Source organism: Nicotiana sylvestris, chromosome 1 (genome assembly GCF_000393655.2).
Source record: "Nicotiana sylvestris chromosome 1, ASM39365v2, whole genome shotgun sequence".
NCBI lineage: Eukaryota > Viridiplantae > Streptophyta > Magnoliopsida > Solanales > Solanaceae > Nicotiana > Nicotiana sylvestris.
In genome coordinates, this window is record NC_091057.1 from 21,035,678 (window position 1) to 21,060,392 (window position 24,715).

Genomic DNA, 24,715 nt, shown 5'->3' on the forward strand with positions numbered 1-24,715 from the left:
AATCACGATACGGACCCACCAGGACCGTCAAAATACAGATCCGAATCTGTTTGCTTAAAACGTTGATTGAAGTCAACTCAAATGGATTTGTAAAAATTCATATTTTAATCAATTTTTCACATAAAAGCCTTCCAAAAAAATACGAACCGTGCACGCAAATTGAGGAAGGTAAAAAGGAACTATTTGAGGTTTCGAAATACAGAATTAAGGTTTAAATCTCTAGATTACCTATCAGGTTATCACAGATTTCGGGCATACGCCCAAGTCCCAAATCACATACTGTCACGACCAAAAAAAAAAATCACAAGTCGTGATGGCACCTAACTCAACCTGCTAGGTAAGCCAACTAACAGAAAATACAACTCAATTGAGATTATAAAAGAATAGAGAATAGATAACTGAACATCTACAAGTTTACCCAAGACCTGGTAGTACTATTCACGAGCTTCTAAGATTTGAAATTTCAAGACTGATACAAATAAATACATGTTCTGTTTAAAGGTTACATACAAATTAGCAATAACCTAAGATACCAAGGACAAATGGAAGCTACATCCAAACAGACGAACATCTTCCAAATCAGCACCCGACGTCACTAGTAGCTCCGCTCCAAATATCTGCACACAATGTGCAGAAGTGCAGTATCAGTACAACTGACCTCATGTACTGGTAAGTATTTTGTCTAACCCCGTCGAAGTACTAATGAGGCTTTTAGTTGAAAGATGCTATTTGTTATATAACATGTACATTAGACTAACAGTATAGGCAGTTCAAAACATAATAGACAGAAGTACTGCATACAACTCTATGAGACAGTCAACAATTACTAGCAGGAATTACAGTAGAAGGTTTACAATCTTTTCTGGTATAAGAAGTGTATCCAAGATATCAAGTCACATGGTACGGTAACACCCTTCGTCCTTCTATCTCATCCTCACCATTTATAAATAAATTTATGTAACAATTCAATTAGCACGGCAACACCCTTCGTGCGTTCGACTTATCCTTCCAAATGTACGTATAATAGAACCAACCGTATGATAGAAACACAGTAACATGAATTACAAAGTAGGAAACATAAAAGTGACAACAATGGACAAGGATATACATGTAGGCAATAGTAAAGGACTAAACGGAAAGTATGTGAATAATAACAACAATTGGAAAGCAATGGGTATCAGCATCAATTAACTAGTATATTGAAGTCCTAAGTACAAATATGAAAAATAAGAAGGAAACACATGATCTTTACAATTTAGCAAGTAAGGGCATGAATGACTAGCATAATGAAATGCTTAAACTAGAGTGCGATAGAATAGGTATGACATGAGTATAATTTCAAAAGCAGGAAGTAGGCATGGCATATGCAAGTTAAGCAAGTAAAAGACATGGACAACACAACAACAATTGAGATAGAGGTCAAGTACGGGACAGTAACAACATATCACTCAGAATGTATAATTGCGACAATAACAGCTCAAGGTACGGAAATGTAGACACGGAAAACAGATATCACATCATAGTGCATGTCCTTCATCCTAACCCGCACGAAAACACCCTTTGTGCCATGACCTCACAATATTAAAAGCGTAACAGTATAAATGAAATGTCACGGCATCAACTTCGTGCTTTACACTCTTCCTCACATGACAATGTCTATGAAATGGCACGGCATCACCCTTCGTGCTTTACACTCTTCCTTATATGATAATGTATATGAAATGGTACGGTATCACCCTTCGTGCTTTACACTCTTCCTTACCAAGCATATGATATCAATAAAATGACAAGGCATGAAGTATAAATAACATCTAGGAGAGTGTTCAGACGAATATTCCAACAAATTCTCAATCACGGAATTTTTACGCCAACAATAATTCAATAAACCCTCAAGGGTCGTATAATTCAAGTACTTCCACAAATCTCACAATTTATCAGCAACACAAGCATAGAATCCAGCATCTCAAAATATCGACCGTAGCAATGTAGTAATGATTACGCATAGAGATGACCAAACTAGACACATCATGTATTCTCAAAATTCTATCAAATGTGATCAAGGTATATTAGGCTAAGTCTTGATTTCTAACATTTTACACTACGTTCTTAATAGCTGTAAATCAAGTGAGGCATGAAGCAAGGAAGTTACGTAATTCTACAAGACACAATTATAGCATAGTCTACCCCCGAGCATGATTAACCCCGGCACATACATATACACTCGTCACCTCATATATGTATCACCCCCGCATGTAGCAAATAATGACAAATAGGAGGAAAAATTCTCTCAACAAAGTTAGGCAAAACACTTACCTCAATTCGGCTAACTCAACACTCACTCTAGCCTTATCCTCTACAAATTCACCTCCGCTCAGCTCAATCTAGCCAAAGACGACTTGAATACATCACACAATACAAGAGGAAACAATTTCAATTAATAAAGCTGTGATTTTTATTCAATTTCTAAAAGTCAACAAAAGTCAAATCCTGGGCTCGCCTGGTCAAAACCCGGGTCCAAGGGTAGATCTTGACTACTCATAGCCTCACGAGTCCAAATATGTGTTTTGTTTTCAAATCCAAGTCCTATTCGACTCTCAAATCTCAAATTTTCATTTTTTTCAAAACTTTGACAAAATCCCCAAATTTTTCTATAGATTTCTCATGAATTTGATGTTAAATCTTATATAAAATCATGAAATATTTCATGATTCCAAATATGTGTTTTGTTTTCAAATATGTTTTCAAATACGGGTCCAAGGGTAGATCTTGACTACCCATAGCTTCACGAGTCCAAATATGTGTTTTGTTTTCAAATCTGAGTCCTATTCGACTCTCAAATCTCAAATTTTCATTTTTTTCAAAACTTTGACAAAATCCCCAAATTTTTCCATAGATTTCTCATGAATTAGATGTTAAATCTTGTATAAAATCATGAAATATAATTGAAAATTGATTAAAGATATTTACCCAATGTTTTGATATGAAAATCCCTTCACAAAATCGCATCACCTCGAAACTAGGGTTCAAAAATGTGAAAATGAAGCAAAAACTCAAAATTCTCAGCACTTAACAGGTTGCAGATGTCGCAATTGCGGCAGAAGGTTCGCAAATGCAAACCTCGCAAATGCAAAAAACTCATCGCAATTGCGAACCTGGAGACTTCCCTGTTAAGGTCGCATTTGCGACCAAAAGTTCACAAATGCGGCAGCCTCATCGCAAATACGAAAATTGCCCAGCCGCCCAGGCTTCGCAAATGCGATGGCCGCATTTGAGACCAGTACATCGCACATGCGAAGAAACCAGAACCAGCTATTATACCCCACTTTAACACAGGCCAAACTAGAGTATAACATATTGATAATTCTGAAGGTTTGATTAGTTTTAAAAGAGTCGCCACCCAATTAATTTAATGGTGAATTAGGACACCAATTTTAGCTAAATAATGCTTAAAATTAACTCCATTTTATGGTTTGCTTAACATTGAAATTATAGGTAAGGGTTCTAATTAATCATATAGGAAAGTTTGTAAAAGCACCCTATGTGATCCGTAATTACGGTTAACCGGCCAAACTTAAATTAATTAACTAAGGCTTACAATCATTAAAGAGTAAGAAAAATATCTCATTGAAACTTTATAAGTCAAAATTCAAATAATTTGTAAAACTCCACTTTTGGATTGGAAATTTAAGTCCTATAAAGCACTTGGAACAATATGAGCAAAATGTTTAAAGAAAACGTCATTTCCATAAAGTTGGATTTGAAACTAAGAAAGTTAAGAAAGCAGATGCATTTTATTTGTTTCATAGACACAAGGTTACCAAAGCGTGATATTAATATAAAGGATATTTAAACTTATTGCGGTAAGAAAATGTTAGTAGGAGAGCTTTTAACTGGTTTGAAACTGACTTTTTAAGTCCCAAAGATAGATGCTCTTTATCATGTGATAAAAAAAATACTTATCTGGTAGGATAGGAAGAACCTAATTGATTAATAAAAACTGTTATTAATCCTATGGCTGAGCGTGAGTTTCACATACAACCCCGAAACTTGAAATAGCCTTGAACATATAACTCAACAACCATAAAAAGAGTAAATGGAACAGATGATAGAAGAAAATATAAGAAAGACGCCATAGGTGTCCCCAAGCAATTTTAGCTTGTTTTCTTGCTATCCGGTGCCTTCTAAGAAAAAGTAATGTGATGACTCCATGCTCAGAATGGTGGTCATATTTTGCTCCAAGTGCATATGCAAAAGAGAAGGTGAAATAGAATTAGGAAGGAGATCATACTCTTTTCCAGTAACCATGAGAATAAAAATGACATCACGAAAGCAAATTACACCGGGACTAACGACCAAACTGTAAGCTTTGTCAAATAATTTGTAAGCTTTGTGAAAGCAAATAATTTGTCATGCCAGAAAGTCACCATAATATAGAAATCCAATTTATCCCCCAGAAAAGTATTCAAACAGAAACTCTGCATATTTCCATTAAATTCAAAATGAAGTGCTAGCTAAGTATTTTATCCTAAAGGCATGCTCTTCTAAGCGCGAGTAAACAAAATCAACCATTTCACAACATACTTCTTGTTCTTTAGCAAAACTTAAAATCTTCAAGTCAATCTCCCTTAAGAAAATATAAGATCCTAACATGTATCCAAAATACCATAGTTTGTTTAATTAGCTAATTACTAGCTTAATAGAATTATGGACCGTGATTCTAACAGAAGCTTAAATATCTAAGTGAGTTTGAGTTAAGAGCTATTTACAAAATCCCCAATAGGCATTCTATTTTCTTAAAAAAATGAATTTAGGATTACCAATTGAAGTTGTTCTTAATTAGCCTTTCCAGTAAACTCTTATAGCCTGTTTGGCCAAGCTTCGTTTTTGGCCAAAAGTGCTTCTTTTTTTTTGCCAAAAGCACTTTTGGCCAAAAAATGAGGTGTTTGGCCAAGCTTTTAGAAAAAGAAAAAAAAAGTGCTTTTGAGGAGAAGCAAAAGCAGTTTTGGAGAAGCAGAAAAAAGTAGCTTCTCTCCGAAAGCACATTTTTGAGAAGCACTTTTGAGAAAAATACAATTAGAAGCAGTTTTTTAAAGCTTGGTCAAACACTAATTGCTGCTTAGAAGTATTTTTCAAACTAATTAGCCAAACACAAACTGCTTCTCACCAAAAGTACTTTTGAGAAAAGCACTTTTGAAAAGAAAAAAACTTACTCAAAATAAGCTGATTTTTGCAGCTTGGCCAAATATTACTCTTACTCGTGACTTGAATAAAAGGGAGAGTCTAATCATAGTGCTTGTCATAAGGTGATATATATTTTATTGACTATGTAAGAGAGAGAGAGAGGGCATAACTCAACTCAACTTAACCATTGGTTTATGTGGCTACCATAAAGTTTTAATACTATATTTTTAGCTAAAAGAGTTTCATAGATTCAGAGTTATTCATTGTTTAAGAAGCGCAGCCATCGGCAAACTCATACAAGCATGCTACTCATAAAATATGTTAAGGCTACAAATTACTCACCACATACCCAACTAGCTATCACAGTAAAAATCACATTTTAAGGTCTAAAATTAAATGATAATGCACTAAAAGTTATTCCTTCGTAAGTTTAAACGATGTATTATCAAGTTGCAAAGAGCTTGCTTCATATATACCCAATCTTTTACCTGTCGTACCATTCTATATCATCATGTTGTTAATACAGAAGTAGTGAAACAGAGATTAAACACAAAATATTCATTTTTTAAATTACTTAAGCCAAACAGCCAGAGAAGTAAGTCTAAACATGCTTTACGCCTAAGCACAGAACAGACAAGTAGGTCTTATAGACATAACTATGTAAGAGTTAAGCCATGGTTTCTACAACAAATAAGAAGAAATTTTTTCCTTAACACATGTTTCTAATATGTATAATAACGCATTCAGGGTCCTTTATATACAACTATTAAATATACTTTCTACCAAAAGAGACAAACAGAGAATAACTACTCGAATCAAACCGTCAATTAAAGTATGCTGATACCTACTTTTATGACATCTAAATCACGAAAGGAAACTAACAAAAATACTGAAGCATAAATTTGTTCAAATTTACAGAATCAAAAGAGAGAAAAGGAAGATCACTGACCTTTTTGCGGGCAGCGAACTAGGAGCGTCGTCGATCAACTATCGCACTTCGACCTCAAACTCGCTACCTCGGCTGAGCAAAGAAAAGCGTCTCTGTTTTGATATTGCAAACCAAATAGAGAAAGAGTTGGTCGAGCTATGATTTTAGAAAATTAGCGAGTTTCAGAGAAGCAAGAGGCGGCTCCCAGGTCCTCTCTTTTTCAATGGCCTCTAAACACCACTATTTATAATGAAAAAACTAGGGCTTAATTTCTTTGTGGGATTTGAAATTCAAACGGCCATAAGAGCCGTTATGAAAATCAAAACAAAGCTCTGAGAAATCAGTTCTTCAGAATTGGAGAACCAAAATTTCAGAAGTCTTTTGTCTTCATTTGTTGACTGACCCGTTGAAGAAGAGAGAGAGAGAGGAGCGTTTTTGGAGAGATTGAGTAGCAACGGACTCTGTTAGAAGTACGTTTTGCACAAAAATGGAGTAAACAAAATCTGTCCATGGCGGAGGTCCCATGGAATTTAGTCTAGAAGAGGAAAGGGGGGAAGAAAATTGGGGGATTAGGAAAAACCTGATATCCTTAGACACTAAGCGACAGCGTTTTAGTAGGAGTTCTAGAGGGTTCTACTGTTTGGGCTAAAGTGGAAGATTTCGTTTGGGCCTGATTTGGTTGGCTAAGTCATGGGCTGGCTGATGGCCGAACTTTGGGCTTAAAATGGTCTTAATATTCCTTTCTTCTTAGTATTTTCTTGGGCTCCTAAATTGATAAATTTATACATGATAAAATAATATTAAGTAGATAATTTAAAGTAGTAACAATATTAATTGCAATAATAGAATTAATAATGATAATAAATAATCATAATTATAATAATAATAATAATAACACTAAAAGTAGTATAATAATAAGGTGGTAGTAGTAATAATAATAATAGTGATAATAGTAAAAGTAGTAATTATAAGAATAATAATAATATCAATATTAACACTAATATTAATACTAATGATAGTAGTAGTAACAATTGTAAAAAAAAAAAATTGTAGCAAAAATAGGGTATTCAGTTTATTAGTAACTTAGAAGCTCAAGAAAATTAATTAGAAGAAAGGAGGGACAAAATTGGATGTCAACACCAGCAATCAACAACTAAGAAAAACCATTCTGAAACCAATCTGAAACTCAGCTGAGTATGTACACAACTCTAAAAACACAACACGAATTTGCTCGCACGCTCAAATAATCAAAATAACTTCAAAAACCACGAGTCGGGCGCCAAAACGCATGAAAATCAAACTAAACTTCAAGAACTTCTAGAATCGCAACTGAGCGTCCGAACTATATCAATTCAACTCCGATTGACCTCAAATTTTGCACACAAGTCACATTTGTCATTACGGACCTCTTCCAACTTCCGGAATCGGAATCTGACCCCAATATCAAAAAGTCCACTCCCGATCAACTTCGTAAAATCCAACTTTTACCAATTCAAGACGAATTCGACTACGGACCTCCAATTTATAATCCGGGCGTGCTCCTTAGTCCAAAATCACCCAACGGAGCTAACGGAACTGACGAAACTCCATTCCGAGGTCAAATGCTAAAAAGTCAAACTTGGTCAATTCTTCAAACTTAGAACTTAAATCTTGAAGTTCATTCTTCCAAATCGATTCCGGATAACTTGAAAACCAATACCGACAATTTGCGCAAGTCATAATACATCATGCAGATATACTCGAGCCCTCAAGATACCGAGCGAAGTGCATAATCCCAAAACGACCAGTCGAATCGTTACACATACCCCCCCCCCCCAGGACCGTCAAAATACTGATCCGGGTCCGTTTACTCAAAACGTTGACCGAAGTCAACTCAAATGAGCTTTAAAGCATGATTTCACATTTTTATCAATTTTTCACATAAAAACCTTCAGAAAAAAGATACAGAGTGCACACGTAAATCGAGGAAAGCTAAAACGGAGCTAATCAAGGTTTCAAAACATAGAATTGAGGACTAAAACTGGAAATGACCTACCGGATCATCACATGTGATCTCATAATTTCCGTCAGTACTTAGTATTAATTTGCATACACAGCTTGTATGGAATATCGGCTTTACTCAATTAGGAAAAACAAGTCCAAAAACACACGCAATAACTTTCACAACAATACAGAAAACTAAGCACGTCTGTAGTTAGTTGTGCATATATATTAGAGCATCTAGTACAAAATCAAATTCAAAACAAACACAAGTTCAATCCATAGGCTAGAAAGATAATGTAACTAGAACAAGTCGAGTATCATATCAGGTTAGGGAAAAAAATTGTATTTTAACATAAGAAAAAAAATTAATTTAGTGATAAAGGAGAATTAAAAATTACCTTGGATCAAGTTCAAATCCAACGTGTGACGCTCTAGTATTTTTTAAAATACGATTGTAATATGAATTTCTAGCTTCACTACCAATTACATTCAGGGATATTATATATACCCACTAGCAAAACGAAATATTGAAGCCTATTATACCCAAACAAAAGGAAAAACAATACAAGCTAGTATGTACAATCATACTTTTTTTTTTCTTTCAACCAAACTAGCTTATAGCTTTGTGCCAATTATAAATGTTCTCTGGTTTAGCAAAAAAAAAATTTAAATTATCGGTCAGTTTTTACACTTCTCATGTAAGATATCACTAATAAAATGTCTAATATTATCAAAAATATAGTTGGATATATACAAATGCAATTCAATAATTGAAGGGCATATAAGGAACTATCACTATCAAGGATACTAAACCACATTTGTAATGTGTTCTTTAAAAAGACAAAATAATTGATGAATAAAAACATTTTATAGGGGACCATAGCTCTTTTACTTTTGGTAGTTTCCTTTTTTATTTTTCTATTACACTAAGTATTATTTTTCCTTCTGTCTTTTTCTTTAATTATTTTTTAATGCAGCGTATACATCTTTATTCTGAATTATATACATAATTTAAAATCCTCATACTCTCACAAGTTCATGCATACCAAAATTTTCTAAATCTAAGGTAGGGCTGCTTATCGGGCGGATTGGACGGTTAATTACTCTTAACGGTTTGACTTAACGGTTATCGGCTTTTAAATGCACTAATTCGTTAGCCACCCGATAAGATATCGGGCGGATTGGTATCGGTTTAGCTCTTATCGGGCGGTTATTGGGCGGTTTATCGGCCTATCATACATATTCACAAATCGAAATTACACCAGACATACATAGCAACATATTCTTACCTATCCTCTGTTTTTGTTGTCCCGTTGTATATCCAGATCCTAGAGCAGTTTCAGCCACACATCCTTCACTTTACCGGGCTCAAGGTCTTTCAAATCTATTCGAGCACAACCAATGAATTCAGCAGCCTGAATCCCTTCTTCATCATAAACTATAATTGTTAAATGTTGAGTGGATATGTCTTCAACTATGAACTCAAAGTGCTCATTCCAGATCATATTTAAACAGTTATCCTTAACAAAGGAAACAAAATCTGGCGTTATACATTCCTCATCAGGAGATAAATAAATTAAGAAGGACAATAATATATGGAAGTTCTCTTACAATAACTTTGCTGGTCTTTGTCCTATCGCGTAGTGGACGTATAAACAACTCAACAAAAGGATCAGACTTCTCAATGATGTCTTTATTAGTCAACTCTTTGGCTTCGATGAGCTTGACTTATAATATACCAACTGGCTTTAGCTCCAGGTCACTGCAAGTAACGTTAGTCCTAGACACTAGACAGACAAAGTACTGGAAAGTGGAAACTAAAGTCAAGGGTTTTTGTCTTTTTTTATATTTAATATATATAAATCAAAATAAATTTTGAATATATATATATATTCTTAACGGGTTAACGGATTATCCGTTAAGAAAATTGAATAATCCGCCCCAAACCGATAAGCCGTTAATAAAAAAATCTCAATCCGTTCTCCGTCCGTTAAGCCGTTAACCCCGTTACCAGTAAACCATTAAGCTTCGGGTCGGTTCGGTTTTCGGTTTCGGATCGGTTTTGAACACCCCTAATCCAAGGTCAAATTCCCAATCAAAATTCGAATTCTAGGTGTAAGAACTTTCTTTCAAATTTTCCCCAATTTTCACCTCTAATCCGAAATTAAATGACAAAACTAACAATAGATTAATGAAATACAACTAGAAAGGGTTAAGGAATTGTTACCCAATGATTTCCTCTTCAAATTCCTCCCAAAATCGCCCTCTCCCGAACTCCAATTTGATTTTTCCAAGTTTTAAACTAAATCCTCGAAATTTCATTTTTCTACCCAGCGATTACCGCATCTGCGGTCAAGGGAGCGCATCTGCTGTCCCGCACCTGCAGAAGAAGGCATCGCAGGTGCGAAAATCACTTAACGGGCTAGGTCCGTTTCTGCAGTCGCTTGGCCGCATCTGCGATACCGCATTTGCGAAAATCCAGCCGCACCTGCGGTCCTGGAGCTTTGGCCCAAGCTCGCTTCTGCGGCCACCTAGCCACTTCTGCGGTGCCGCACCTGTGGTCCCACACAAGCAGGTGCGGTTATGACAGGTTCAGCAATTCAAATTCTTCCTAAGTCCAATTCAATTTCCGTTAAGCAGCCGAAACTCATCCGAGGCCCCCGGGACCTCAACCAACCATGCATGCCAACCAATCATAAAATATCATTCAAACTTGTTCCAACCTTCGTGACACTCAAAACAACATCAAAACACCAATTTAGCATCGGATTCAAGCCTAAGAACTTCAAAAACTCTCAAAATACGCTTTTGATCAAAACGTCTATCAAACATCGTCCGAATAACCTGAAATTTTATAGACACGTCACATTCATCACTACGGAGCTACTTCAACTTCTGGAATTCCATTCCGACCCTCGGATAAAAAATCTCACTCTCGAACCAGAAACTTCCAAAAATTTAACTTTCAGCATTTCAAGCCTAAATTAACTACGAGCCTCCAAAACACAATCCGGACACATTCCTAAACCCGAAATCACCCAACGAAGCTAACGGAACCATCAGAATTCCATTCCAAGACCGTCTTCACACTGTTCCGACTACGGTCAAATTTCTAGAACTTAAGCTCTCATTTAGGGACTAAGTGTCCCAAAACTCTACGAATCTCCAAATAATTCCTCCCGGCAACTCACAATAGCAGAAACAAACACGTGGAAAGCAGCTGATAGGGGATCAGGGCATTAATTCTTAAGACGACCGGCCGGCTCATCAGAAATTCAAAACAAACACAATTTCAATCCATAGACTAGAAAGATTATGTAACTAGAACAAGTCGAGTATCATATCATGATACGGGAAAAAAATTGTATTGGGAAAGTAAGGTAGAAATGAAACTTTCGTTATATGTAAACTGTTAAATTCCCTTATCATAAGAAAAAAATTAATTTGGTAATAAATGAGATTCAAAAATTACTTTAGATCTTAAGTTAAAATCCAACGGGTGATGCTCTAGTATTTTTCTGAATATCATTGTAATATGAATTTCTAGCTTCGCTACCAATTACATTCGGGGCTAGTATATATACTCACTGGCAAAAGGAAATGTTGAAGCCTATTATACGCAAACAAAAGGAAAAAAAATACTTGCTAGTATATACAACCATACTTTTTTTTTCCTTTCAACCAAACTAGCTTATAGCTTTGTGCCAATTATAAATGTTCTCTGGTTTAGCTAAAAAAAAACTTGAAATTATCGGTCAGTTTTTACACTTCTCATGTAAGATATCACTAATAAAATGTCCTATATTATCAAAAATATAGTTGGATAAAAACGCAACTCGATAATTGAAGGGCATAGAAGGAACTATCACTGTCAAGTATATTAAACCACATTTGTAATGTGTTCTTTATAAAGACAAAATAATTGATGAATAAAAACATTTTATAGGGGACCATAGCTCTTTTACTTGGTAGTATCCCTTTTGTATTTTTCTATTACACTAAGTATTATTTTTCCTTCTGTCTTTTTCTTTAATTATTTTCTAATGCAGCGTATACATCTTTATGGTACAATAATGTGTGGTGGCCAAACCCTTTAAATAGTGATAAAAACGTGTATTTACCAACCAACAGAAAAAGAGTGTACGGTAGCTGTTGATAAAAACGTTGATTTACAAACAATAAAAAAGGGGCGTAGAAGCGAAATAAGGATTTCATCTTATGGGTTCTGAATTTTAGGACTCGTTTGGGGTTTGTCCATAGATTTTTTTCCTTTTTTCCGGTTGTTTTTTTCAAAAACATATTTATCCATGAAATTTTATAAGTTTTTGGAGATTTTTCAAAAATGAGTTTTTCAAAATTTTCAGAATATTTTTCCCAACTCAGAAAACTGCAATATTTTTTCAAGTGAAATGCATGTACAAACATAATTTCAAATTCCTAATGTTTTTTCAACTTAAATACAAATACTATTTCCTTTCAAAAATTACAATTTTTATGTCCACATGCCTACTTAAAATAACGATTTCAAGTGTTAACAATAACAAGGTTCTACATTAAATATTGACACATATTGAATGAATTTGTTAATATCAAATACACTGTTTGAATAAAAGCTACTGAGTTCGATCGAGCCCAGTACAGTGGTGGTTGAAAGAATAAATAACTCACGTAAATGAGGTACTAACTCTCTATAAATATCCCTTGGCATCAGTGAGTTTTAACACGATACAATTTGGATTTTCTTTCTTTGTATTTTTCAAAGCAAAGGCAATGGAGCGGAAGACTATGGTCAAGTTATCTCATGTGGTTGCTTTCTTGCTTCTTGCATCCCGTACGTTAGCCCTTTCTCATGCACATTTCTACTTATTTTTATTTTATTTCAAATATTGAAAAGCAGAACTTATTACCTATATTATCTTTCAAAAAAGTAATTATTTTTGTGAATTATTTATTTTAATTACAGTTTTTCAACCTCTTACGGCACGAGATCTGATATTCGAAGTGAGTGATGAAATAGAAGTCTTGCGATTTCCAATGGCAAAAGAAAACCAAGTGAAAACACTTGATGATGTCTCTAAACCCTTTATTTGCCCAGGTTTGTTCTATACTCTTTCTTTTTTTAGTTAAAAATAACAACAATAACTAATTTTGAGTCTCAAATAACCTGATTACGATTGTACGATGAATCCTCATTGACAATGTTACACTAATTAATTAAACTCATTTCGTTCCAATAGTATGTAAATACAAATAATATTATCCCCTAGTTTCAAAGCTATTGTATTTTTTAAAGTTATTAGTAAGGATTTAAATTATATATACTTATAGCGTAAAGATTATTTGTGTTATCAATGTAGTTTAACATCTGACAGAAAGTTAGTTATCAATTTTAATAGGTTGACTCTTATTAATGTTTATTATATATAGAGAATTACTTGTACTTATTTTACAAGTGATCACTTGATTGTTCAAATATTTTTTTCATCTATTAGTACAACGTAAACTCTCTTAATAATATTTTAAAATAAAACACGAGCTAGGGAAAATAGTAGTTTATGTTATTTTTTTTTGGGGGGGGGGGGGGGGGCGAATATAAAATAATGTAAAAGTCCTTTGTGTTAATTATTCCATAGAGATCTTAAAGTTCCATGATGGTTACATACTTACAATTTATGCATAATTGTTTTTTTGTAAGTATAATTATCACGTACTATATATTCTTTTTAATTTTGTCTCATTATATTTTATTAATTATAGGAAAGCAATCATGGCCTGAACTTGTGGGAAAGCCAGCGGCGACTGCTAAGAAAATAATTGAGAAAGAAAATCCCATAGCCAAAGTTCAGTTTTTGTTCCCTGGTATGGTTAAACCATTGAATTATGTTTGTGGTCGAGTTTTTGTGGTTGTTAACTGGAAACTCATTGTTCAAATTACTCCCACAATGGGTTAATTAAATAGTTCTATTATGGAAGATTTAGAATAACAAGACCCAAGAATTAAGAAATAGAGTACTGGTGTTCCATAGTGTACTCTTCATGTACTCTACTATTTCGATATAATAAATAAACTAAGTGTGGGTTATTTAATTTGTATTATGCATGTATTATAATTATCTTGCCTCATTCTCTTTTATGTTGTAACTTTTCCAGTTTTGCTTTTCTTTTTCGTTTGTTATGCAATTTGACGTACACAGAGGCGTAGCTCCGCCTGGTAGAATGTTGAAGACGTTATTGTTTTAGTATATCTGGCTTAAAAATTTAAATTCTTAAATGAGATGATCATATAATTCAATAATATTGTATATTTTAGGCAGAGTCCAGAGGTCGAGTCTCTACCTACTACTATTCATCCATGAAAATATGGTAACATATTTGACTTTAAAAAAAAAAAGAAGATCCACGATGCACTTGAGGAAGCGCATAGAAGATATAATTAATATGCAAACAAAAATGCCTCAATTTTTATGTACATCTTAAATATTTAGATGAGATTGTTACATAATATAACATGATATCAGTTCGAATTTATCCTGAATTCAAACTCGCCCTCCCCCTCCCCCTCCCCCTTTTACTGTTAACATGCTCATATGAATGCATTAAACTATCTCATTTCTTAGCAACGTCGCAAACTGAATTTTTCTTAGCAAACGCGAACTGGTATAGTAAGGTTAGATTTCTGAAGGGAAAAAAAGATCATCAAACGATAGCAATAGATAGAGGTAGTAAAATAGTTAAAAGAAAACAGTTATCGGGGCATTTATATCTATATCCGTTTTTTGTGTCACGTTTTAACTTGTGCCCGTTTTGTAAAAAAAATTGCAAGCGTACCCGCTTTTTCGCATAACTTCAGCATACGGGGTTGAAGTAGCAAAGACAATCACGCAAAACTTCAGCATTCTAGTAGCCGGGCCTGAAGTTCAGCTCTAGCGCTGAAGTTTTTGTTTTGTAACTGTCGAACTTGCTTATGTATAGTAAGATGGCTTATCTATATTTTTTTTTTTGTAACTAGTAAACGAACAATAAAGTTTTGAATAGGTTAAAAAAATTGATTTCCCCTCACGTTTCTGTTAAAAAAACAAAACAGGGAAGGAAGAAAATGCCAAATTTTCACTTCTAATTAGTCGTCCTGGCTACCGGACAGTATTTCATCTTGAAGAGTATACGAAAAAGTTAAATGAACTTATGTTACAATTATTTTAATTATGTATAGTAAGAAAGCTTCTGAGGAATTGAGTGAAGCCACGGAAGGAGAGATATTGTTACATCAATGTTAAGTTTCGGAGAGATATGAAGATCAATGGGAGAAGGAGGAGGAGGAGAAAGGGAGCTGAAGTTGTTTAAAAAGTGGGTACAAGTTAAAAGTTTTTTTAAAAAAATGGGTATAGGTTAAATGGGGGGGACCAAATAGGGCGTCCCGTGCAATTTTTACACAGTTATCCACCCATATTATCCATTAAAAAATGGGTTGGATAATGAATTTTTTAAAAACGGGCCGAATATGGATAATACTCGTATTATTCACTTAGAAAATGGTTAACCAAATGGATAACTAATGTGTTTAACTTTTATATTTGTAAAGCCTCAAATTTGGGATTCTCCCCTAAATGATCATATTCAAAAAGTGATGGATAATATGGATATCCATATTATCCGCCGGATAACCCATTTTTATCCGTCTCAAATACGAGTCGAATCGCATAATTTATCCATTTTTCGACCCGCCCGTTTGCGACCCCTAGCAATAGATATGAATCATATGATGAATCATTTTAATTTTGACAAGTCGAATTGCAGATTTACTTTAACCTTCATATCTCCTGTGAATATCCCTCTTACCATTACCAGTGTGACAACCACTTCCCAATCAAAATGACAAAATATTAAAGATGATGAAACACTGTTGCCATCATAACTTAAGTTGCTCGGACACGGATGCGGATCTAAAGGTCGGATCCTTCGAGATGTAAATTCTAAGATTCGGGGACACGGATCCTAGTACAGATACGGGTGCAGGGATCCATTTAAAAATAATTCAAAAAAATAAAAAATATAAAAATATCTCTAAATTATGAGAAATTTTTTCGAATACTTACGCACAGCTTGTAAAGTGTGGATTTTTTTTTATATTTCAAGTTGTAGATAAGTAAAGGAGTGCTTTCCTAGATAAGGTATGTTATTTTCTTCAAGTTTACCCTAGTTTTGGTTCTGATTTCGTGAATCAAACTGTATCTCATCTCGCATTTTTCTACCCATCGTGGTCAAAGTATCCAAAATTGTTTGACCAGATCCGGTACAGATCCTATACTCACACTCATATTAGTGTCGTGTCGACACGGGTGCGATCATAACAACACAGAGAATGAACTAATTACCAAACTTCAGCACTAATGAAATGGCAAAATTCTTAAACCATCAAAAATCCCAGATCAGCTTGATGTCAAAGCCACATTTCTACAAAAGATTAAAAAGGAACCACAAAAGGGCAGAATCACTTCAGACTAAAGATCAGAGAGATTACACTTAGACCAGTAGACATCCCAATTTTCACTCATTTAAGTGAAATGGCCATTCAGATGGTATGAACCGTTGCTCAAATTCTGAAAGCCTGAGTTTGGCATCAAAGTCCTTCCCTTTCCATGCTCATCATATCGCAAGTTGTTAATGATGTCAAGATGTGGAAATTCATTGGCAAATTCCGAGGGAATGTTATCAGAGGTTCTGTAGTTTAAAGGCTTGAACATATCAAAATTCTGATTCTCATTTCGTAAAGAAGGATGATCTATCGATGTATTCCTACTTCTGTCCCTCCAGAAATATTCCCATTGCTGAACGGTATCATGATTCACCATTTCATATGAATAGCTTGGTCTAATTAAACTAGGTTCTTTTTTTTCCAAGCCCTGTGGTAAACATATCTGGCCAGAGATTGGTAAAGGTAGTTGAGGATATGAATCTGAAGAGTTAACCACTGAACTAGGAGAATAGCTGTAATTATGCTGGTATTGCTGAGAAATCGGGGATTGCTTGTGTATATTGCGGCTATTGCTATTATTTCTCGGTTCAATATGTGACCCAATGCCGGCCATCTGTCGGTGGTTGATGATTTTTTTCCTGTGAAAATTTCTGTGGCAATTACAAGCTTCACATTTTAAGGCTCCTGGGGTCCCTTCTCCTCCACTTGGCATGAATTCTCCACATCCGTCGATAGCATGCCCTCCCATACTTGCAGCATGATTCTTGAGACATTCCATGTATCGGATTGAGCTTGTAGTGTCACTTACTGAGGTTGTTAATAGCGATTGTAGTTGTGTTGGCCCGGCAATCATATTTGATTCTTGATCCAAGTGCGCATTCTTGTCTACTTTATACGAATTGAGCTGGCTATGCCGCTGAGCAAGACTGTGCTGATGCAACGCTTGGCTTGGGCTGGGAAAGATGCTTCCACTGCCAGCTTGTTCGCTTCTTCCAAAAATATGACTGCCCACAATTCCATTCGGATAAGACTGAGGAACATAAGTGTCTATGGCTGTTGGAGGGTCAGCGCATAACTGAGCAGCTGGACTCACTGAATGAGCCAATAATGGTAATGTTGGGAGCAGTGGCATGGGCATTTCAGCTGTAGCAGAGGCAGTCACTTGATTAGATGGGAAATTCTCAGTTGTAATAGAAATCGACCGCACTAAGGGCTTCTCTATGGCTTTTGGTTCTATGGATTTATGAGGATCAACACTCAGTAACACAGCATTTTCAGCTGAATTAAACAAGGGAACTGATTTCTGAGTCAAGTTGGAGTTATCTGAGGTCGATCTCTTAACTGAGTTAGGATCATTTGTGACTGAGACCTTCAACTTGGACATCAACTGAATGACCGAGCCTATACTTCTTGGAGGGCTTCTAGGAGGAGAACTTACACTTGGTATCTCCGAGGAATGTCTTTCTCTATCTGACTCAGTCAGCTCGCTCTGATGTGAAACTGCTACATCCTGCATACAATTAGAAAGCAATGCCATATAAAAATTGGAAGTCATTGAAAAATGACATACACATAATCATGGCGTCCACAGAAAAGAACATTTTTCCTCTAACTTTGTAAATGGTGAAGGCTTAATGTACACGCGGGGACTTTGTAAATGGTGAAGGCTTAATGTACACATAAACTAAGGAAGAACAAGCATGCGTGCCAGCAAAATACATGGTCGCTCTCCAGTATATCAGGATATAGTATTCCTCACATGAATATAAAGATGAACAGGAGACTAAACTTGCCACAGATTCTCTCTCTCCTTACATTTCGTTTTTATCCAATCTATACGCCAACATAAAGTAAATGACAAAAAGAAAGGAACAGAGTAAAAGCTTTTTAATAAAACAAATGTTTTAGGTGACACGACTATTTCTGGGACAAATTATAGTGGATCCACAGAAGGTAAATTGACGATGGGTAAAAAGAGAAGATAGCAACCTTCTTCAACATTTGTTGCCGAGCTTCTGGAAGATCATCTAACGGCTGACTATGTGCTTTGCTAGCGGAATCAGCTACATCACGAATTGACTTGCTTTGATCTTTATCGTTCGAAGATAGTCCAGTTGTAACAATCGAAAGAATCGAGTATGTGGAGCACTTTGATGAATTAACGTTCATAACATAAGGACTTGTTCCATCAATCATATTCTGTGGAGCTGAAATGCCACTTAACTGGCAGCAAGTAATTCCTATAGAAGGATGCATTTTAGAGGTGTCTGTATCACAATTAACAGGACTTGCATCATTGTCTCTAAAATCAGGATGAGCTACTTCTGGAACGATATGTAGCGAATTAGAAACATCTGAAACCTCTCCCAGTATGTCTGGCGTTTCAAGTACTGCTTCTGGAGCATCAATCTTGTACTCAGTTTCACCACCAATAAGCTCATCTAGTTCAGTCTTCTGTTGCTCCATAATACCAGGTTTTACATCTCTCTCCTTATCCATTGCTTTCCACTCCTGTTTACCCTGGGATTAGAAGGTAAGAATGACAGAAGGCTTTCAATAAAAATTCTGAACCAAGCACTTTTCCGCGAAGTGAAAAGGATAAACATTCTCACTAACCCTCTCAGTGGAAATAAAACTGACAAATAAGAGCTTCTGCATTAACTAATTCGCTATAACATTTAATCTGTCCCAGCACCGATACGTTGCAATTATCTCTTTACACTCTTTCATTTGATTTCTTAATCTAAAGGCTCTCTTTTTTTCTATTTCTTTTTCTTATTGGGTTGAAGGAGGTGCAGTTACCCCAAGAATGAACGAAATGATTTAAAATTCAATTCTGCTTCTATTAATGCATCCTTTTCTACACATTCTCCCAGTGAATATCGTGTTTCTGCATAAGCAGTTTTTATATCAAGCTCAATGATGAAAAATATATAAAAGTTATAGCTAGGAAGTAGGACAGCAGCATACGCAATTGTCGAACACCGCACATAAATTACACTATGACGCCAATAATTAAAACTAAGCATATTTTTTTCTAACCAAAGATATTTATAGAGCTCAGACGTGAAGAGCTCCTTAGTCTGCCATTTCCCATAACTGCGCTTCACCCAAAAAGAATTCCAAGCAACAACAACAGCAACAACAAACCCAGTATAATCCCACAAGTGGGGTCTAGGGAGGGTAGTTTGTTAGCAGACCTTACCCCTTGCACCTGCCTAGAAAGTATAGAGGTTGTTACCGATAGACAAAAAGACTTCCAAGCAAGGATAAATATTGCTCCTTTTAGCCAAAATATAAATAGCTTATAAACGGACTCAATTTTAGTATCTAACTATTCGTTGTGCTCGAGGTGTGCACAAATGTAAGAACTGCAGCACTTTAATGGAAAAAAGTAGCACATAGTCCATGCGACAACTCAGCAATGTATAACAGATAACAGAGGCAACATAAAGATGCAGTAAGTAATCTACTTGACAAAACCTCCTGCAAAACACTATCTCAGTATCCTCACTTAAATATATGGGATAAACTGTAAATAGAAATTATTTTGATATCATATCTACGCAAAATCAAATACCATAGACTATGCAAAAAACAAAGGCTAAAGCTTTTATGGTAAGAGCCACAGTTGTTAAAGTGCTTCGCATTAGAAGAGGTGCCATGATAAATTAAGTAGAGGTATCCAAACTGGATTTAAAGCACTCACTACTTCATGATGGATATCTCGCGACCACCAGGAAATCTGCATGACAGCAACAGTGAGCGTTTTCTTGGACAAAACAGTGTCATAATCTGCTTCATTGGTGAAATCAAGAGATACTTGTTGAGAAGTGTAATGCGTAATCTTCACTTGGCCTTTCAGAGGGTTCTTTGCAATGAAATCAGCTCGGATTTCTTTCATTCGTGGCTTCCTTTGGAAGAAATTCCCAATCAAAGTGAGCTTACAATCGGGAACTAAGCTTTCCCAGTAGTTTTCTGGAAAGGTTACTGCCTGGCGTCCCCTATAGGTTGAATATTGCACTTGGATCGGAGGTCTTGATTTCCGATCCTCATGGTGTTCACCTATTGGAAGAGCATCTAATGGCTGATTAAGTTTTTCACTGGCCCAATCAGCTGCATTACTAGTTGACTTGCTTCCATATTTCCACCCTCTAAAAAGTTGAAGCACCAGGAATTAAAACTATCACAGACATTCGCAAAAGATATCCAAATGGATGCCAAAAAATAAGTGGCAGAAACATTTTACCTGCCATACAACTTTTGGATGTTATGGTTTGAATAAGTCCCTCTGAAAGACATTGAGTCTGTGGAACACATCGATGAACTATCATCCATAACAGATGGAATTCCTCCTGCAATCCCATCGGAAGCAAATGAAAGGCCACTTGACCCACTGCAACTAGTTTCCGCAGAAGCTTGTATTTCAGAGGTTGCAGTACTGCAATTGACAGGACTTGCGACTCTTTCCGCGGAATCAGAATGAGTTGCTTCTGGGACACAATCTACTGAATCAGAAATATATAAACCATCTTCCAGTATGTGTGTGTTTTTAGGTGCTGCTTCTGACTCCTTACTCCCGTACTCATTTCCACCACCAATATGCTCATTCTTATCTAGCTCCATAATGCCAAGTGTTTCATCCCTGCCTTCTACTTTAGCTGTGTGATTATCCGGTTTCATTTTTGTCTGCATTACATGGTAACCGTGAAAAACTACATCAAAACACTATTCCAAAACAAGCACTTCCTTCAGAAGGCAAAAATGATAAGAATTTTCACTTACCTTCTTGGAACTCAAAAAGAAAATTGTCAACTAAGAGCTTCCGCACACACTATTTGACAAAGACTACAACTTAGATCACAAAAGAAAGCAAAAGCTAGGCAGTACAATAGCAGTATATGCAATTGTCTAATACAGCACAGAAACTACACTATTGATGCCAATAACTAAAAGCCAAGACCCCAATTTTCAATCCAAAGATAGTGCAACAATGGTAAACACTAAAGCTCAGACATAAAGAGTTCCTTGGTCAGCATCTCCTAAAATTGCAATTTAACATTTCCAAGCAAAGGCTATAATTGCTCTTCATCTTTGAAATTTTAAATGCTGATAACAACCCCAACACTTATCAGTTTAACAAAGTAATTGACAGTCCATATAAAAACTTATCAACGTGTAACAGGAAACAGATACAAAGTAAAAGATACATAGGAATTAACTTTCTTGACAAAGCATCCTGCTAAACAATGTCTTAGTCACTTAAACAGACAACTCAATCCATCTACCTATCAACTATCACTTCAATCCCAATATATATATATTGATATACATTCGTTCATGTATTCAACGATTCCTTGATCATAAAACTACTGTTACCGGCACCATTTTAAATGCTGATAACAACCCCAACACTTATCAGTTTAACAAAGTAATTGACAGTCCATATAAAAACTTATCAACGTGTAACAGGAAACAGATACAAAGTAAAAGATACATAGGAATTAACTTTCTTGACAAAGCATCCTGCTAAACAATGTCTTAGTCACTTAAACAGACAACTCAATCCATCTACCTATCAACTATCACTTCAATCCCAATATATATATATTGATATACATTCGTTCATGTATTCAACGATTCCTTGATCATAAAACTACTGTTACCGGCACCATTGTCATATGCCAACCCTCTTCCCAAACCCCCTCGTTTATCGAAACTTGAGACGGACTATATATTGTGAAACTCACATAGAGTTCCTTAAAATAAAATCACTCAGGCAATCAACCAGGTTTCGTGCAAATTCGCCGGTGTAAACTATATATATCAGGATTCATTCAATAAAAGAAAAATTGCACGTGGTGTCGACTTACCCAACTCTCCTCCTTTACCCTTACTTGGAGATGGCCAGACAGCTATACTGTACCATTCCTTGTTTTTTTTTTTGGTGAAGGCGGTGTCAGGTCCGAGCTTGTGCACGCCTCGACTATATCATCTGGTACCTTCTACCTCCTGTCAGCACAAATATCGTATACGGTATAACTCGCCCAGCTTAGGCAGATCGGGAAAAATCACCTAGCATTTTTTGCCTCCACTGTACTTTTACCTTCCTTGCTTAAAACAAATATTCTAATAATTGCACCCAAGGACGTGACTTGATGGCCAATTAAGTGGGAGGAGAACCATGAGGTCTTAGGTTTAAATCTTAGCGGAGGAGGTGATTTCTTCTCATCTATCTAAGCCTTGTGGACAGAGTTACTTGGTACCTATATTGATGGGAGGCAACAGGTACCAAGATTCTTGAGCCGAGGGTCTTTCTGAAATGACCTCTCTACCTTCATAAGATAGGGGTAAAGTATGCGTACACATTATTCCAGACCCCACTTGTGTGATTTCATTGGGTTTTTTTTGTTATTGTTGTTGCAACGGGTATCAAGATGTGCACAAATTGGCCCGAACACTACCATTATATTTACAAAAGAAAAAAAAAAACTCTTTTCTAAGTATGGAAACAACTAAACTATTTCACTTTACCTTAGTGACAATCTTTTATAGCGACACAAAAATTATTGAGATTGGAGAGAGTAATAGCTATCTAATCAAACACAATCAGAGTACTCACAAATGGACCGTGAAATTCTGGTGTCCAACGGAAAACCTCCATTTGGGCACCAGCAACAATGATCGTTTCCTTGAAAAAAATAGCATCATAATCCTCTTCATTAGTAAAATCAAGAAATACATGTAGAGAATCGAAAGACACAATCTTCACATGGTCTTTCAAAGGATATTTTGCACTGAAACTAGCTCGGATTGCTGTCATTTTTGGCTTTCTTTTAAAGAACTTTCCAACCATTGTAAGTCTACATTTGGCGGCTGCTGCATCCCAATACATTTTGAAAAGATTACTGCGGGACATCCCATGTAAGTTGTATACCTAACATATGGTTTTGGTACCTGATTTTCACTGTCAATAATATCCATTTTGGATGCCGCCATTGTTGCTAAAGAACTGAGTTAGCCGTTTCTGAGTGGGAGAGAGAACGCACTGCTTTATTAGTAGTGTCTTTGGGAGTGCTGTCATTACGGGCGGGTTAAGTTAAATTAAAGGTGTTTATCGGGCGGGTTGGGACGGGCTGGACACAAAATTGATCAGCCCGTTAGGGTTACGGGCGGGTTGTTAGCGGGCTGGAGTTAACGGGCTGGTGGCAGGCTAGGATTTTTCGGGTTCTATAGGGCCCGTACGGGTTCGGGCTTAGCGGGTTCGGGCGGGTCGGGCTTTCATTTTTTTTAATTATTTTTAACTATCTTATATTTTTCTTTTTCAATGTTATTGATAGTTTAGGCGGTTTTGCGGGCTGTCGCGGGCTGAGGCCCGTTAAGGGCTTAACGGGTTGTGGCGGGTTCGGGTACCCGTTTGGCGAAAACTTAACGTTACTAGCCCGCCCCCGTCCAACCCGTCCCAACCCGCACATGAGTGCACAGTAACGGGCTGGATCAGGCTAGACCGGGTTGAACCGGGTTGTTAGCGGGTCAGCCCGACCCGATTAACACCTCTAAGTTAAATAAACCAGCTTGTTAAAAAGGAAAAAATGTGAATCTTTTTTGTTTCCCCCTCGATATGGTATTTGTTTCACACGTTCGGTTTTCGTATTAGTAATTAAAATATAGTCATCATTTACAGAGTCATTAAAAATCGTCATTATTTTTCTGCAACACAGAATGTTCCAGCATAATATACTGAAGATTAGAGCACTTGGTATGAACTTCCAACATATTATATTGGAACTCCAGTATACGAAAAGTTCCAGCATAATATATTCGAGACTGGAACATATGTATATGAACTTCCAGTATATTGTATTGAAATTTCTGCACACGAAAAGTTTCAGCATAATATACTGGTGATTGGAGTACATGTGTCACGCCTCGAACCTGGGCCTGGACGTAACACGGTACTCGGTGCCTAACTACATGTGACCGAGCGAACCAACTGGTTGGCTGAATCAACATGTGATATCATAACATACTGAATGCGGAAGATAAACTAACACATGCTGATATACTGAAAGTCTGGATGATATAAATCAAAGTACGAAAATACTAAAACAAGTCTGAAACATATATGTAGTCAACATTGCTTAACATGA

The 24,715-nt window shown here is 36.0% G+C and overlaps 2 protein-coding genes across 6 annotated transcripts; one reads left to right on the top strand and one right to left on the bottom strand.

The window, feature by feature from the left end:
• Nucleotides 1-12,774: 12,774 nt before the first annotated feature.
• Nucleotides 12,775-14,179, top strand: LOC104226232 (proteinase inhibitor I-B-like). Its single transcript, XM_070170284.1, has 3 exons — nucleotides 12,775-12,923; nucleotides 13,056-13,187; nucleotides 13,850-14,179. Exons 1-3 carry the CDS (start codon nucleotides 12,863-12,865, stop codon nucleotides 14,041-14,043), a joined length of 387 nt encoding a protein of 128 aa, XP_070026385.1. The 5' UTR covers nucleotides 12,775-12,862; the 3' UTR covers nucleotides 14,044-14,179.
• A 2,247-nt stretch (nucleotides 14,180-16,426) lies between these two features.
• LOC104226233 (uncharacterized) lies at nucleotides 16,427-23,615 on the bottom strand. Of its 5 annotated transcripts, none has more exons than XM_009778174.2 (6): nucleotides 23,523-23,573; nucleotides 22,439-22,577; nucleotides 20,815-21,254; nucleotides 20,275-20,719; nucleotides 18,555-19,085; nucleotides 16,429-18,075 (listed from the first exon to the last, which is right to left on the bottom strand). In XM_009778174.2, exons 3-6 carry the CDS (start codon nucleotides 21,246-21,248, stop codon nucleotides 16,645-16,647), a joined length of 2,841 nt encoding a protein of 946 aa, XP_009776476.1. In that variant the 5' UTR covers nucleotides 21,249-21,254; nucleotides 22,439-22,577; nucleotides 23,523-23,573; the 3' UTR covers nucleotides 16,429-16,644. The 5 variants fall into 5 exon arrangements, with proteins under 5 accessions (XP_009776472.1, XP_009776474.1, XP_009776476.1 ...); XM_070170418.1 differs by lacking the exon at nucleotides 23,523-23,573 and adding an exon at nucleotides 23,188-23,277; XM_009778170.2 differs by lacking the exon at nucleotides 22,439-22,577 and having other exon boundaries at nucleotides 16,427-18,075; nucleotides 23,188-23,608.
• Between the last annotated feature and the right edge of the window lie 1,100 nt (nucleotides 23,616-24,715).